The sequence below is a fragment of the Anarhichas minor genome, unplaced genomic scaffold (genome assembly GCF_050575085.1).
Source record: "Anarhichas minor isolate MPS153535 unplaced genomic scaffold, ASM5057508v1 ptg000027l, whole genome shotgun sequence".
In the NCBI taxonomy this organism is placed as follows: Eukaryota; Metazoa; Chordata; class Actinopteri; order Perciformes; family Anarhichadidae; genus Anarhichas; species Anarhichas minor.
The window spans coordinates 15,679,144-15,694,955 of record NW_027466473.1 but is presented as its reverse complement, the minus strand read 5'-3'; the positions used below and the strand labels follow the sequence as shown (position 1 = coordinate 15,694,955).

Below are 15,812 nucleotides of genomic sequence, written 5' to 3'. Positions count from 1 at the left end.
ATGTCATGTAATTAGAAGATTGCCTACTCAAATAGCCATTATTAATCATAAGAATCCATTGCGTGTCCAGAGCCAGCTATGACGGCCATTTCAAACTAGATTTCCCAGTTTCACTCACACAGTTGTGCGGAGCAGAGCGATGACGTATTGAGAAGGAAAGTCACTGATCGATCAGTCCCATGGGACGAGATCTCAACGTCTCATGGCGATCAATGACGGATTACCTTTACTCGGTCTTGTAACAAATATTATTCAAAAACAAACAGGATGTCAGCATTCTAATCTAATATATGTGCAATTTACATTTTTTATTTCAGTAAAAAAAAAAGTAATCAAGAGGTACTTTTGCAAATAATATTATAATAATATTCTATTTAATCTTCACATGGCACATCGATGATGGTGATAAAAACCTCTGTCATTACAATAGAATGATAATTCCTAAAAATATAGATTTGTACAATACACGCTCAAAAAAGCCTAAAGACAGTGGACGCACCAATGCATAATACACATGTGCAGCAGAGGTAATGTGTCATTGGCTGCAATAAAAAAATAGACAGCTTTTCCGTTGTATTGCAAATATATTCGCAAAATGAGCAAAGTATACCTGTTATGTATGTGCTAGCTCTATGGTGCTAATGTGTATCTGATCTGAACAGGTAAAGCAAAAAAAAAGAAAGGAAAAACAGTAATAAAGTAAAAGTATAAAATATTGGCGTCATTAAATCAAAACAGGTAGCTTCACATTAATTCAGTGCAGCAGCAAACAGTAGATACACAGGACTTCATTAACTTGCATGATATAAATTGCCTATTCACAGATTTGTCAGTCTCTTCCTCTACCTGTTTGTTTTACGCAATGATTAATACTTTAATATTTCACAGACAAGAATGTAATAATTATGTAAATTGAGCTTCCGTCTGAACAAATCAAATAGGAGCATAAATTATTTGGTTCGTGATCGTATAGGAATTAAAATTGTGATTTTCAAATTCCTCCTCGTAGTCTTTTCAGCACTTTTCATAAGATATCAAGGCGTACATGTTACCATTACTGCATCAGAGCTACATTATAGGACACCTTTTCTCAGGAAGCTATAGCGTATAGCACATATTTGAACAAGTATCAACACGAAGCTAATACAGGTTTAATTAATCCCTCTGCCGGAGAAATGTACCACTGGTGTATTCAGGCGTCAAATGTTGCTGCACAAGTTCTTCCATATTTTGTCAACCTGATCCTCAAAATGTCTCTCTTCTTTCTCCCCCCCTTAATGCTCCTGTCTTGCATGTACATCCAGGTGAGAAGCCTCATCAGTGCAGCATCTGCTGGCGCTCGTTCTCCCTGAAGGATTACTTAATCAAACACATGGTGACACACACAGGGGTGCGGGCCTACCAGTGCAGCATCTGCAACAAGCGTTTCACCCAGAAGAGCTCTCTCAATGTCCACATGCGGCTGCACCGTGGAGAGAAGTCCTATGAGTGCTACATCTGCAAGAAGAAGTTCTCACACAAGACCCTGCTGGAGAGGCACATGGCCCTGCACAGCACAGGCAGCACCATCACGGGGCTGTCGGGGAGCGCAGGCACCCCGGCCCCGGTCTCCATTCCCATGCCTATGGCTGTCCCTGAGCCTGGAGCTGGAGTGGTGGCCCTCGCCATGCCAGTGAGCGGAGGTGCTGGAGTAGGGGCTGGGGTTGGAACAGGAGTGGGTGTAGCTGCAGAAGCGAGCTGCCAAGAAGGGACCACCTACGTGTGCTCCGTCTGCCCTGCCAAGTTCGACCAAATGGAGCACTTCAATGACCACATGCGAATGCATGTCTCCGATGGATAAGTACTAATAGATAAACTTCTTTCAAAAAGAATGACAAATAAATGGCACTAGATTTTCCTTTTCTTATTTTGAGGTATGAAGAGTAATGAGTATAGACACTGGCACATTAAGTTTCCCCAAAAAAAAAAAAAATTATTGTTTTCTTTCTTTTTTTCTGTTATTCTAAAAGAGAAAAAAGATGGTGGCCTTAAGGCTTAGTAGTTTGATATTGATCTACTGGATGGATCCTAACTACAGGCCTCTAAATGTATGCTTTCCTAAAATATTGATTTATGTGTTGAACACTACCGAAAGGCCTACGAAAGAAACACATACACACAAACACACCTTTAGTGTAGATATGTCTGAATGAATATACATGTGCATATATGTTTGAGCGTTTGTGTATTTGCTTGTGTCTGTCTTTTCGTCACTGTGTGTGTGTGTGTGTGTGTGTACATTGCCATGAAACATTTATCATGGCAGTTGTGAACCCATACTGACCAGTTTGGAAACTATAGATGTCCAAGCTTACTGTGGTATAATTTACAACAACAATAACAAAAAATCATCTGGGGTTGGGCTACATATTCCCTCTAAACAAATACTGATGGTCACAAGATTGCCTTCTTATGTAAAATAAAAAAAGGAGAGTAGTTAATTTGACACTGGGTTTTATTTATTCCTATGGTATTAAGGGATTATAATGCAGCTGTTGTCAAGGTACCAATTTCAATCATTTTACTGAAATGTAACTTCCTGTCGGTGGTGACAGGACAAATATTTCTCACATGTTTTGTAATTGTTGTCCATGCATTTTGATGGTTAAGATTACGTTGACTAAATTAGGGTGTGTTGATGAGACAGTATTTGAGCAAAAATATGTTTCTTTTTTTCTGAAGTTTGGAGTTTAACTCATTTGCATACACTGCCACTAATATCCTAAAAGACTGTTAAGGCTAGTAGACCTCTTCCATTTCAAAACATGAGAAAAAAAGAAAGATTCTTTTGCTGATGTTTTTGTTTTTTTAGCCTTTCACACTCACAGTTATGGCAGTTATGCGACTAAACTCTCTCCTTCATAATTGCTGCTCCTCAACTTGCACCTGACTGTTATGGGATGCAGATTCAAATTGTAACTTTAATTATTGTTATCGATCAGCCTACATGGTTGTAATTTGATAATCGGATTATAATATTTGGGGGGTTTAGGCTTGTCGTTGATTGGAACAAAGAGGGAGGTATTTAATTTGAATCAATCGGAAATAAATGCCATCCTGATCCTGAAACCCCTGTGCAACCTATTCATTACTATTGCAACGCTATTTCAGCAAGTGGGAGCTAAATGCATAACTCTTTATGTATTGGCTCCAATGGCAGCTCCAATGGCATGCAACGTGATGAAAGGAAATGCAGTCTCAAAGCAAAACAAGTAGCTCTTTTGAAATCACACTGTTTCGTGATATACCACAAGTTGCAGATGGACTTTCTAGACGATAGTATACATTCCTGATTTTTCTAAACAAACCGAGACACAGCATGTACAGAATAGATTTGGAAGTTAGTGTGCAAAAGTTGTCATCCGTGCGTCACATCACGTAAGGCTCATTTCTAATATTTGAATAGTTTTTTATTGCTTTTTATTCGAAATAGGACACACTCACACTCACACACACACATGCAACTGCAATCTGGAGGATTTGCTCATTTATGTGAGCGAACACTTTCGTAGTTGTATTGTTAAAAGAATAACAAACTACAGCAGGTCTTAAAAAGACCTGCTTTAGATTCAAAAAAACAAAGTGCTACTTTGCACATTTTCTTAAAATGCCTGTGCTTAATATTTAATCATTTTCCTTAAATGAACTTCTATGATTTTCTTTTATTCAATTTCAAAGGAAAAAAAACATTTTTTTTTTTTAAATCTTGATAAGTGGACTGCATTATTTTCTTGCATATATGTTGCACTGCTTAAACCAATAAGTGCACTACTGTTAACAGAGATATTATAGTTTTAGAAAAGAGGATTTTTTTTTTTTTAAATCTAACATTTGGTTGTAGAGTTCACATGTAATAGAATAGCTTTGTTTCAATTTATTCATTAAGTACTTCAGTGGTTCTTGGCTTTTGTTATCGCTTGCAGTTACCTACAGTATATCCTTGTGCCGTGTTAATGCAAGCATTTATTTTTATTTAAATATGTACCATAATGTGTGCTCATCTATGTTTTAACCTTTTGAATTCATTCTTTTATGGAGTCAGCTCCCTATAACAGTTAATCAATCGCATTTCTTTTCAAACAGACAGAATTTTCCTCCAAGAACATCCAAGCCAAACAACATTAACAGTGAAACAGTAATAATAAACACAACTCCCGTCCAACTCCGTTGGCGGAGGTAATGATAATAATAACTATTGTTGTATTATTAATAGTAATACATTTAAAATGTGTGTGTGTGTGTGTAACATAAATGATATGTGTGTCCTAGAACAACTTTCTGTGGGGTTTTAAGGTGCGGGAGGTGATGGAATGCAGCTTCTTTGATATATGTCTGTCGGTTGTACACAGTTGTGTCCCTTCCTTAGTGTTTGTATGTCTGTGAGTGTCTGTGTGGTATTTAGCCTAATCAAACTGTTAATAAGTGGAATATCTGAACTGTAGGGCTTCCTTTGCAATATGCAGCGCAGGTACTATGAGAAGCAGCTCTCCAAACCTTTTTGGGGCGAACACGGCACCGGTAACATTTGTTCTGAGATCTGACGAAAAGCCTGTCGGTCAAGTACTGTTGTACTTCATTGCACCCGTTTGGAGAAGTTATATCCAGCTTTTTGAAATTTCATATAATTGCTACTAGATTTCTGATCCCTGTGGAGTCAGCTGAAGTGAAGTCAAGTGATGAGCATGTGAGACCTGGAGACTTTCTGTATTCTGGTTTCTCCCCGGCTAAAACAAAAAACGAAAAAAAAAATGTTGAAAAAGCGTGAGGTGAGTCCTCAGTAAAAGTAGCACATTGTTTAACATTTGATTAGGCCTGTCTCCGTTGCTGTGCATATACGCCGAAATTGTATGGTTGCTGTTTGTAGCTGTTGTTGCCAGGATGGCAATATTGCTGCATGCTAGTGCTATATTTGTCTCTACACAGCACGTGGAGGGTAATCTCATGCCTTATCAGACAATGCACTAAATAGAATATGTAAGCAACTGCCGAGATCTCTTTCCAACAGTACTGCCACATGTATGGCACACAGCTCATGATGTTGGTGTTGTTGTCTGTTCAGTACCAAGTTAAACACTGCCAAACGAACATCATCACTTCTTTGAAAGCAAAGGCAGAGACATGAATTGAATTGTTTCAGTGTAATGTGTGTATTCAGTAATCTAGCATTCCTTCATGGCACCTAAATTTTTACATATTTTGTGTAAACACATATATCAAATGCACTATTGACTGTAGCTAGATGAGTACAACCAGCTTTGTGGTATCATTGGTCTAAATAGTAGGTTAAGTAGCTCGATGTTGGTTTTTTGAACTATTTGATTTCAGAATTACACTATCAATTGTTTCTCTATCTTCTTTTTTTTTTTTTTTTGGTATAACAAAAGTAGCCAATCTCAACGTTCTCCGGATGAGGGCTAATAACTCGTCCAATCGTCAGTTGACTTCTTGTATCATAAGGTGTTTGATAGCAGACCGGGCTTGGAAGGGGAGGAACCTTCTCTCCAGTGTGTCATAACGAGCTTTAGCATACCCAGGCTCCTCCCCCCCCTCCCCTCCCCTGCAGCATTAGCATCACACGCTCTTCACTGTCCATAGTTATATATTCCTTATACTGCTTCAGCTACTCGTGGTGGTGCTTAATTCTCTTTTCTCAGTGTTGCCGAAAAAGTTGGTTGAAAATTGTTGAAAAGTTGCAACATTATCCATAAAAATGAGTCCTTATCTCAATCGTGCTTCTTCTAGTTGTTAGTTTGAAAAAAAAAAAAAAAAGTCTAGACTTTATGTTTGCAAAGTGTTCGCATATTTTCCAGAACAAAACATATTGAGAAGTAGATAATAGCCTTGAGCCTGCAGCTGTTTGTATTGTGTTTCAAATATATTACTGTTCATGTTTTGTTTATCTAGTGTAGAGACACAGGGTCTACAGTACATTGTTGTCCTTCTTGCAGTATGTTTAATTCATCGTTATACTTCTTAATTTCAGACTTCCTCCTGCTTTTTTTTTTATGGTGATCATAGTGGTGTTGTTTATACATGCATAGCTTCACGCAAATGGATAAAGGATAGTCCGTTATTGAGTCATATTTCACAGTGTATATATGCCTATATGCTTTGCATTGAGATGAAAACAAGGAAACGGAAGATAGTAATGGTGAGGGGGTCATGTTGAGTAAGGAACAGGTTCATTTTATTTTGATAAGCATGCGTCGGTCTTCCTGTTCGTCTTTCAGTCTGTCTCCACACATTTTAAAGTCAGATCTTTTTATTTAAGCTTGAATAAAGTCACAAAGTTACGAGTAGAATACAGAAAACGCATGAAAACATCCAGATAATACTGAACTGCATTTTTCTTTTGGGCCTTCTACAGTACACACAAGAGTGAAATAGATGACTTCTTACAAATATACTATATATATTTAAGTACCACCATCTCCACACAGATGAAGAATACATTTTCAGATAGTTTGATAAAGACATAATTGCAGCTAGAATATACAGTATCTTGTGGGATATAGGGGATATGCCTATCAAGTGCCTATCAGTACATACAGCAACTATACAGAATATTCATAGTTTTTCTCTCCTACATTGCACAGATACAGTATATACACAATGGTCTATTCAAATAAATACTATTTATACTATTACTGCTAAGACCTGGTGGTTGTGAGTACATCCTAAGAGAACCCTTTAAAATACCTGAAATGCTCTATTCATATACAGTAAAAGCTACATCTGCAAGTTTTATTTTTTATCTTACATTTATACAGCTTGGAGGATTCAAAGATATAAAATGCGATCACATTTTCACGTTTTTGAATGAAATGTTACAAATGGGTTTAGTGGGTTCAGAAGGTTCCTGAGACGTTTATGTCCTTTCAGAATATAACGACCTTTTTTTTCACGTTGCTCTCTCTCATTGGTGTTTGGCATATTGCACGTGCCATTTTTAGTTTCAGTTTTTGCTATTTGCAGGCAAGCCATATACTGTACTGTATGTTTGTGGGAGAAAGGGCAGTGGCACTTTGTGCACAGCAGAGGGAGCCACACATTAACCGGAAGAGGTTAAGTTAACACTGTCTGCCGCAATGAACAAAAATCCATATAAGTCGAATATTTGGATTTTTTTTATTGTGTTGCCGGTAAATATTGCCATTGTTCAGGTTATGATATACCTACAAGCCTGGTGGTTTTTACCTCCACTGGCAATTTATGTCCTTTGACCCTGATGACACATGAGAGTCGATGCCCAATTTCCCCACAACGATCATTAAAGTGTTATCTTATCCGACAGCCTTGTTGTTTACGTGCAGCTTGAGATTGTAAAGGGAAAGCAACGAGCAGCGTGAAAAAAAGAAACGGGTCATTTAGATACTTATAACCACTTGGAGGCAAAATGAGAATACAAATTGAAAGTTTTGGCAACAGAGAACAACCCACGGAGCATTCAAATGTCTTTAAGTGGTTTGTTGAACAACAAGGAAACAAAACGAACAGAAAATATATTGGAATAAAAAGCATAAATCAAGTTTGAGGACTGAGTGGCTGCGAGATAAAAGGTGTTGGGATGGCTTATTATTCTGTCCCCTGTGGACTAATTAGTTTTCTCTGTAACCTTCTCCAGCCTAGTTACTGTGCCAAATTTAGGAGGGGGGAAAAAAAGACACTTTAAATTGTACCGCTATTGTTAAATTAGATGTGAGAACGAAAGCAGGCAAACGGAAATTGAAAATTGTTTTATATATTTTTTTTAATCTGCAAAACCGATAATATATTATGACAAAACATGCATCATACCAAAAGCAAGTGATTGTCTATATTTTGAATCTTTAAATCCTCCATAATGCATAGTTTTCAAGTAAATAGGAGAAAACAGCTATGATTAACAAATGCACATTTTGAAGGCTTAGTTTCATATACATTGAATGTTCAAATGAAGCATTAATAACAGTATAGGCAATGTGATAAAGCTCGTCCCTGTCATCCAGCCGTCACACAAACAGCATCTGTTCACATTTTACCGTCAAACATCCGGATTCTGTCTTCATTTTGAGCTTCACACAGAAACGGCGAAGCAGCTGTTCACATTTTAAAGCACGACACAGCTAAACTAAGCTAACAAAACATCTACAGTATATAAACTATGACGCTTTCTCCGAACATGCAGTTATCACACTACCCTGATGAGGTTTTTAAGAGATATCATCATCAGGTAACTAACCATCCATCAGTCCAAATGAAGCATGCAGTCCTGTCCACACAGCTTTTTTCCTGTAGGGGAGAACTTTGTTTTTGATGGAGCACAAGCTATATTTTGAATGTCCCTCGATAACAGGCTTTCTGTATCTTTTTCATTTTTAATTTTTCACAATGAGGAGGAGACTAAGGCACGATTTAGCCTCAGAAGACGAAACATTAAGCCTCTCTGTGTTCTCAGTCGCTGTAGTCTTTCTTTCTTTTTTTTTGGCTTAGTCCACCTTGACAAGACGATTCGTTTTAAAGTGCGTTAACTAAAAACATGCATTCCTGTTCAAGTCCAGAGCATTCCTACTCGTAGTCTGGCATTCATTTTCCACACTTAACTATCCTAACAATAGGGAGGACTTCCAGCACTTAATGGTTGTACACATCTGTTGAGTATTTGGTCATGTAGTAGCAAACATTGCCCATTATATCAAAGTTTAGTGTAATGTATATTTCCCTCAAGTCGTTCAATCTATTCTCGCTGTAAATTCAACATAAGTCTCGTACGCCTTGAGCACAGCTAAACCTTGTGTGGGCCGGTTCTATAGACAACATGCACTATGCTATCACTCTGTTGCTCTATGTAGGTCTCTCCTTCATAGTGCAGAGACATAAAATACAACAACAACAAAAGATGTTGGCCACTGTCTCAGCCAGCACATAGTCCGTCCTAATGGACATTCAGACTTTAACCTTTTAGCAGTGTAATGTACCTAAAGGAGGCTGGTGGTTTGTAAAGCGGGGCCATGCTAATCATTAGAAGTCAAATGAAAGAAAAATGTTTTCATAAACCAAAGAGGGGTTAAAAGAATTTAAGTTTGATGGAGAAAGTAACATTTCTTTTCAGTGTGTGTGTGTGTGTGCGCCTGCGTGTGTGTGTGTGGGGTTCCTAAGCGATTGGGTTAGTTTGCTATAGTTGTTTTTTTCTTTGTTTTTCTTGTCATTGCCGGGTGCTTGTGAAAAAGCATCTTTGTTTTTGTCACGTGTTCAGTTGTTTATAGTTTTGTGGTTGTGTTCTTTTGCCTATTGTAGACCAAAATAGATTTTTTTTTTTATAAGAAATGCAACAAAACATAAAAATGAATCTGACACAGTAGCTGTGATGTAAACTATCGCATGTTAAAACATGTGTAAGATTGTAAGTGTTGCATCGTTCCTCTGACAAAACATAATAATCATTAGTTATGTCTTCTATACACACATTTAGCCAATCAGTGTAGACCTGTGTTCACCTTCACATTGGATTATATCTAAATAGTTTTGTAACAGCAGTTTTCTTCAAATATTGGCACTGTCTAATATTTCAAGGCTGTCCCTAAAATACTAATCTGACATTGTGACTTTGAGTACATTTAGCCATTCATACTGGAGATGGACCAAGTTGTTACGTTTGCACATATTTGTAGGTTGTTTATGAAGCCAAAAAAAGAAAGGAAAGAGAACAATGATACCTTCAGTCTCAGCAATTCAAGTCAAATCTAGCTGAGGTGTTCATGATCTCTAAGCAAATATTACAGTCGTTCATGTTCACTGAAAAAAAAGCATCAGAGCCAGCCATCACTACATGGAAAAAAATAAATTAAAAACCAAACTGTAAAACGCATTTTAATATCACAACGTGGTCCAAATATTGATGAAAGTGATGAGATATATTTTTGTAAGGACAACGCATCTCTTGCGAGCGGAATGTAAACCATTTGGCTAAAATCTGACGATATTTTATTACTGTAAGGTCTAATTCAAGGTGAATCTGCTGTATATTTTTCATCTTGTGTGTTCAAAATAGAAAAACTTAATTACTGTAATTCGGGCGATGTTTTGTACCCGGGGGGGGGGGGGGGGGGGGGGGCGAAGACAGAACTTCTCAAACATTGGCATTAGAAATCAGAGATGACATGCGCCCTATTAAAAAGCAGCGTAGGTTTGTTCCTTCATCCGGCTTTCAGGCTTTTTGCTGCCATATCTTGTATGTAGATGCTTTTTGTAAACATGCACTTGAGTTGAACTATAAGATGTGCTTATAAATATGTGTATATTTTGTTAGGCTTTCTTTTGCCTAAGTTAGCTTGATATTTTATTATTTCCCTAAAAAAAAAAAAAAAATTCTTCTCCTGTATAGTTATGAACTTGGCAGAAGTGGAGCTGTGTAGTAAAGGTAGTTAACATCACAACTAAGCAACCCTGAAATATATGCTGCAGTAATGTGTTTTCAGTTTGTTTTTGATAATTTATGCTCCAAGTTGGTTTGTGTTTTATTATTATTGTTATGAAACAAGCTTGTTTGAAATGTATTGACTGCTGTTTTGAAAGAGGGGATAAAGTTCGTTTGTTTTTTAATGTATGTGCAAGGACGTTTTTATAATATGATTTGTCAAACACTGGACTGGAGTGAGTTTTCCAACATTTCCAAGTTGAGAGATGTATTTGACAGACATAACTGCACAGACAACACCCGTTAGCACAGATGTGAGCTGACAGAGAAGCACATCCTCCCAGCTGTACAGGGCAGGGGGACTTAACATGGCCGCCATCCTCCCGTTCAAAATAGGAGTCATTCAGATGTAAGAAGTTATGACATTTCCTTCGTGCTACTTAATTGCATTCATTGGGTGATGGGTTATATATAATAGGAAATATGTATTAGGGTTTTCCTTCCAAATTGCTGCACGGCATCAACTGGTGACAGTTTTTTTTTTTGTTTGTTTCCTTCTGAAAAAGAAAGAGTTGCTCTCTTAAATATTCAGAAAAATCGTAAAGGGATTCCACTTGACAACTATGGAGTTATCAGAATCACCCAGTATGTTCTTGCTGTGGTAGAGCAGATATGACAGCTGAGTCTCATTAACCCAAACGCCACTTCTCAAACCAGAAAAGAGATTTGCACTAGACTTATTTTGGTCGTCTTCTAAAGCAATATAAATCACTCAACACATTTTTGAACCATAGTTGTCGCCCATGCTGAGTAAATGATGATATTTGACACGTTTTGATTTGTTTTTGTATTCGAAGGTACAGAAATCAGTCGCTTTTTTAAAATGCACATCCACATGTTGTTGGTAGAAGGGTTTCACTCCTCCCCCCGAGTATTGGTGTCCAGATTTGAGCGGCATTTAAACTTCTTGTTTCCTCCTGTGATTGTTTTGGACAAATCAAGCAGCTTTGAAAGTCAGAGACGGCATGTATGAGGGAAGGAATCATTTTCCACGAGTCAAATGTTGATTGTTTTCATCACGTTTGAAGATAAACACAAATACCAAAAGTTAAACCCAGCTGTCCACTGTCGTGCACACCTTTCCCGTAAAAAAACACTCGTCTTCTCTGCATATTTGGTCACTTTGAGTGCTTTTTTTACTGGGATGTTACAAAAAAAAAACAATGCTTTAAAGTGAAATAATAATACTTATCAGACGGAAGAAGAAAAAAAATCCAAATGCACCTTTTTGTCGTATCAAACACAGCATCATTGGCTACGTATGTAGAGAATCTGTGGCCACCAAAATGTACCATACTTCATCCTTTTTCAACGAGGTCATTCACAACAGCAGTAACTATTGACCTGAACGTCATTGTTTTGTTGATGGATACGTGTACATTTTTGAATAATTCACAAACAGCAAAACTTCACCATTTTATCTGGATGTAGTAGCTTTCCTGTTTTCACCGCTTTGTGGTGTTGTTGAAAGACGTTGCGGTTTGTCTAAATATGTTGCGTGTTAGAGGAAGCATAAGTATGTGCCTTCTTGTAATCTCCTTGGTGAGCTTGTTATTATTGAGAAGCTGAAGCCAGCCAATTGTGTTTGCACTAAAACCAAATTGCTTTTGTGATGTAGACTATTTAAGCAAGCTTGTTGCGTCACTTTAACCGTACAGTATGCATGAGGGTGAAATTGGTAAGTCTACGGCTAGAGCTCTCATCTGTTGACCTGTAAACCAGTGCAGCTTAGAGGATCTTGTGAATATATCTTGGCTTAGTTTTGCATTCAGTTTTCAATTCCATCTCCTTACTCATCAAGTTTGTCACAGTTTCTACAGTTAAAAAAAAAGAAAAAAAAAACGGAAAAAAAATAGCAAATAACACATACCATGAATACAATACAGCTTTTACTTTCACATGCCACAGTCAGAGAGTTACACAACTGCAGTAGAGATATTCATTTCTCTGAATCCAGGGGAATGCATGAGTACATGAGGTCGCCTCAAGACTATTGGTCAAATTCATTTAGGTTGTTTTTGAAAACTTGTATTTATTACATATTTTGTCGACATCTAAGAAAGGCCTACATGCTTCGAGTCTTACAAATGCACCTTATTCATGTCAGTCCATGTGGGGGGGAAAAAGGCTGGCAATGTAATATCTCTGATTTAGCACCTTACTACACAGCATGTTTTCACTTTATGCCAGTTTAGCTATTCTTCCATATTTATGATTTCAAAAATAAATCTCAGACTTTGTGAAATTGTTTCATGGGATGTGCCAAAGTTTGGAGGCGATCTCCCAAGTGTTTATGCTTATCATTTTATTTTCCTCCTCCTTCAGTTATAGCAATGGTATGTCAAAACTTTCCTATAACAGTGTGTGGAATCAATTTATCTCAGCAAACAGTATCATTACTTGCCATTTTACAATAAGCCCTGTATTTCACATATATTTACCAGTGATGTGTATTTGTTATTATAAAGAAAATAGCCGTAAAAGCTTCATTATGTTACATAATATTGTGACTTTTTTCGAAAAACTGTGAAGACTTATCTTGCATATACTTTATACAGAAGTATTAAGCCTTAATACAAAAGACTAAAAAAAGTGTGGAAGAATAAACTGATTGTTGCTAAGTAAGGATGATTTTTGTAAATGTTACCAGCACTTTTTTTGTAATTTTCACTCTCTGAGGTATTGTACAAGTTCAAGCTGTTTGTGAAGTTTGATTATGAAGGAATAAAAACTAGTACTTTCCTGTACTTCACAGAAAGGCTTGTTGCTGTTTTATTTTCCTGTTCTTTCTCCTGCTCATCAATATACTGCCTTTGGTAAAGTTACCTTTTGTCTTAAACAGGTTAACGTTGGAAAGATGGATGGATGTTGTTGTTGAAGTCAATATAGTCAAATAAAATAGCTGTATTAGCTAAAATTAAGCCCGTGGATAATATTAGCCGGTGTGTTGATTCCAAATACAGTTGGAAGTGACAACAACAGGCTGGATTGTCTCCCAGAATGCACTGGGCAGAAGGCAGGAAACACCCTGAACAAGCTGCCAGTCCATTACAAATCTAACAATGATTAATAAACAATCACAGTCACACTTCACTTCACACCTACAGGCAATTCAACAGTGAAGTCCACTTCAATCACAAGTGTTTGGACTGTGGGAGGAAACTGATGCAGCCAACGCGTAAAACTCAAACACGCACAGAATACATTTTCCAGGCAGCAAAGACTTGGTTTGTCCTGCTGTGAGGTGTCTGTGTTAACATCTGAGCTGCTGCACAGAACTACACACAGTATATGTGTGTAGCCCATAAATGGTTTTCACACTCTGATCAGCCGGCTGTGTCTTATCTACCAGAACGCAGTCAGTATTAGCTTTTTACTGATACTCAGATTGTGAGTGTGCGCTGCAAGATTAGCCAACCACAGAGTGTTTAACTGCTGTTACTTCTACAAATAAAAAATAATGATCACCATCATGACAAAAAGAGATAAAAAAGTATTAAAATTCATTATGCATATCAAAGTCAAACTCATTTCTCATTACCTTACGAGTGAGAATAAATGAATATCCTTCAGTGTTGGCAAGACATACTCGCCGTCTTCAAATGTTAATATTAAATAGTTTGTGTCAATGTTACAGTTATGGCTCCTCATACTTGGGTTGTAAGGCAGGAAGCAGATAAATGAGATGTATTGTATTCCAACACCAGATTCAGATTGTGTTGAAATATTGGTTTGAAAGATGTATCTGCTGTAATCAATTATACATGTTTAGGAATTCAGAATGAGCCTGTCTGAGAAAAAAATGATGGCTTTTTATTTCCTGATTATTTATTTGACTCTGGAGCGTTTCATTTTTCTTAGCTTTCTATTTAGGCTAAAACCACAATATAAATGACAAAATGCAGTGGCAGCCTAAATAACAAGATGATTTGTGATTTTAATAAAATACACAATACATATTTCGTTGTATGTAAACTTAATCAGTCTGTTACCTGAACATTAATTGGGGCCATGCTGGTAAAAAGTATGCTCTTTGAATAATGTCTGTGACACTCAAGTCAACATTTGAGGTGAAAAGCCACACAGCTAAATCATGTGATCCTGTACCCATGTATATTAGCTTCTTTATAGCTACTTTAACAACCAGTTTGCTTATTCATTCATGCTATTTATGACTATATGTTCCTTTATCTTGATACATTGCTGTATTTCGTTAAATGTCTATTTACATAAAACACCTTTATAATGTACAATACAGACTAATGCACCAACATAATATATATTACTATATGTATTAACATCTGTCATTCATAAAGTTAGCTCTTCTTACAGTATTTAAGTGAACTGTGTAGCAGTTTACTGCCCAGGTGACGGTACTGTGTCCACCTTCATACACTGTCACAGTATCCTGATAACCTCATTGAGCAACATGGGCACGCGGGAGGTTCACTTACTTGCCACGGGCGCCCCCTGCTGTCGGTCTGTGATATCTCACACTAAGTAGAGGATTTAAACGACGGAGTAGCGTACTTTGAAACTTCTGCTTGTATGTCACCGCCTAAAATGTTTTACCGACGGTTCCTCCTCCGTAGGATATTTGTCTTTTACTGGACTATAAACTGAGGCCTGTAGGAAGTAATAAACACGTGTCCCCATGAGGCGGAAGCTGTTTACATGACAGCCGATAGCGGCTGCTAAAGTACCAAGTATGAAGTGAGTACGATCGGCTAAATTGTAATAATGGCTGCAGATTTGACTGGTAAAAGTCTTTATCTTTAGCCAAACCTTCACCAATCTCTTGTATCTTTCACACCTTGTAATCACATTTCTTCCAATCTATTTGAAGTGAACCATGTCTAAGTTCATTAACTATATAAACTAGAGACTGCTAGATGTATTGTATTTATTCTACACTGCAGGGCCTGGTACATTTTAATCCTTAACTGCACTTATTTTCATTAGATGGTTATGTAACACGATGTTCCTACACAGCATTAAAATATAGCATGAATATATCCAAGAGCTGGTCTGCTTCCCTGCTGTTTGCGTTAATGACTGAAACAACTCTGGAAAGTCATTTAAATTTCACAGGAAAGATATCCTTCAAACAACCCAAACCTCAGAAGGTAACTTTTATCATCACCACAAAATTAACGAGCATAAATGCATCATCTGGTGCAGTCTCTCAGGAGGAGTTTACGGGTCAGGTATTCTCTACAATCCCAGTAGTGACCACGGTCAGACCAGGAAGGCTCAGGAAGAGATAAGCGCGAGTAAATATAGCAGTTAGGTGTAATCCACTTCGTGCATTTCATTA

The 15,812-nt window shown here is 37.3% G+C and overlaps 1 protein-coding gene across 1 annotated transcript in view; it reads left to right on the top strand.

Annotated features, from left to right (window-relative positions):
• The window catches only part of zbtb20 (zinc finger and BTB domain containing 20), a 32,121-nt gene extending 18,868 nt beyond the window's left edge, over positions 1 to 13,253 (top strand). The window contains exon 4 of the mRNA XM_076102283.1: positions 1,305 to 13,253. Coding sequence (XP_075958398.1) covers positions 1,305 to 1,840 — 536 coding nt within the window. The 3' untranslated portion in view covers positions 1,841 to 13,253. The remainder of the gene's footprint in view (positions 1 to 1,304) is intronic.
• The last annotated feature ends 2,559 nt before the right edge of the window (positions 13,254 to 15,812 follow it).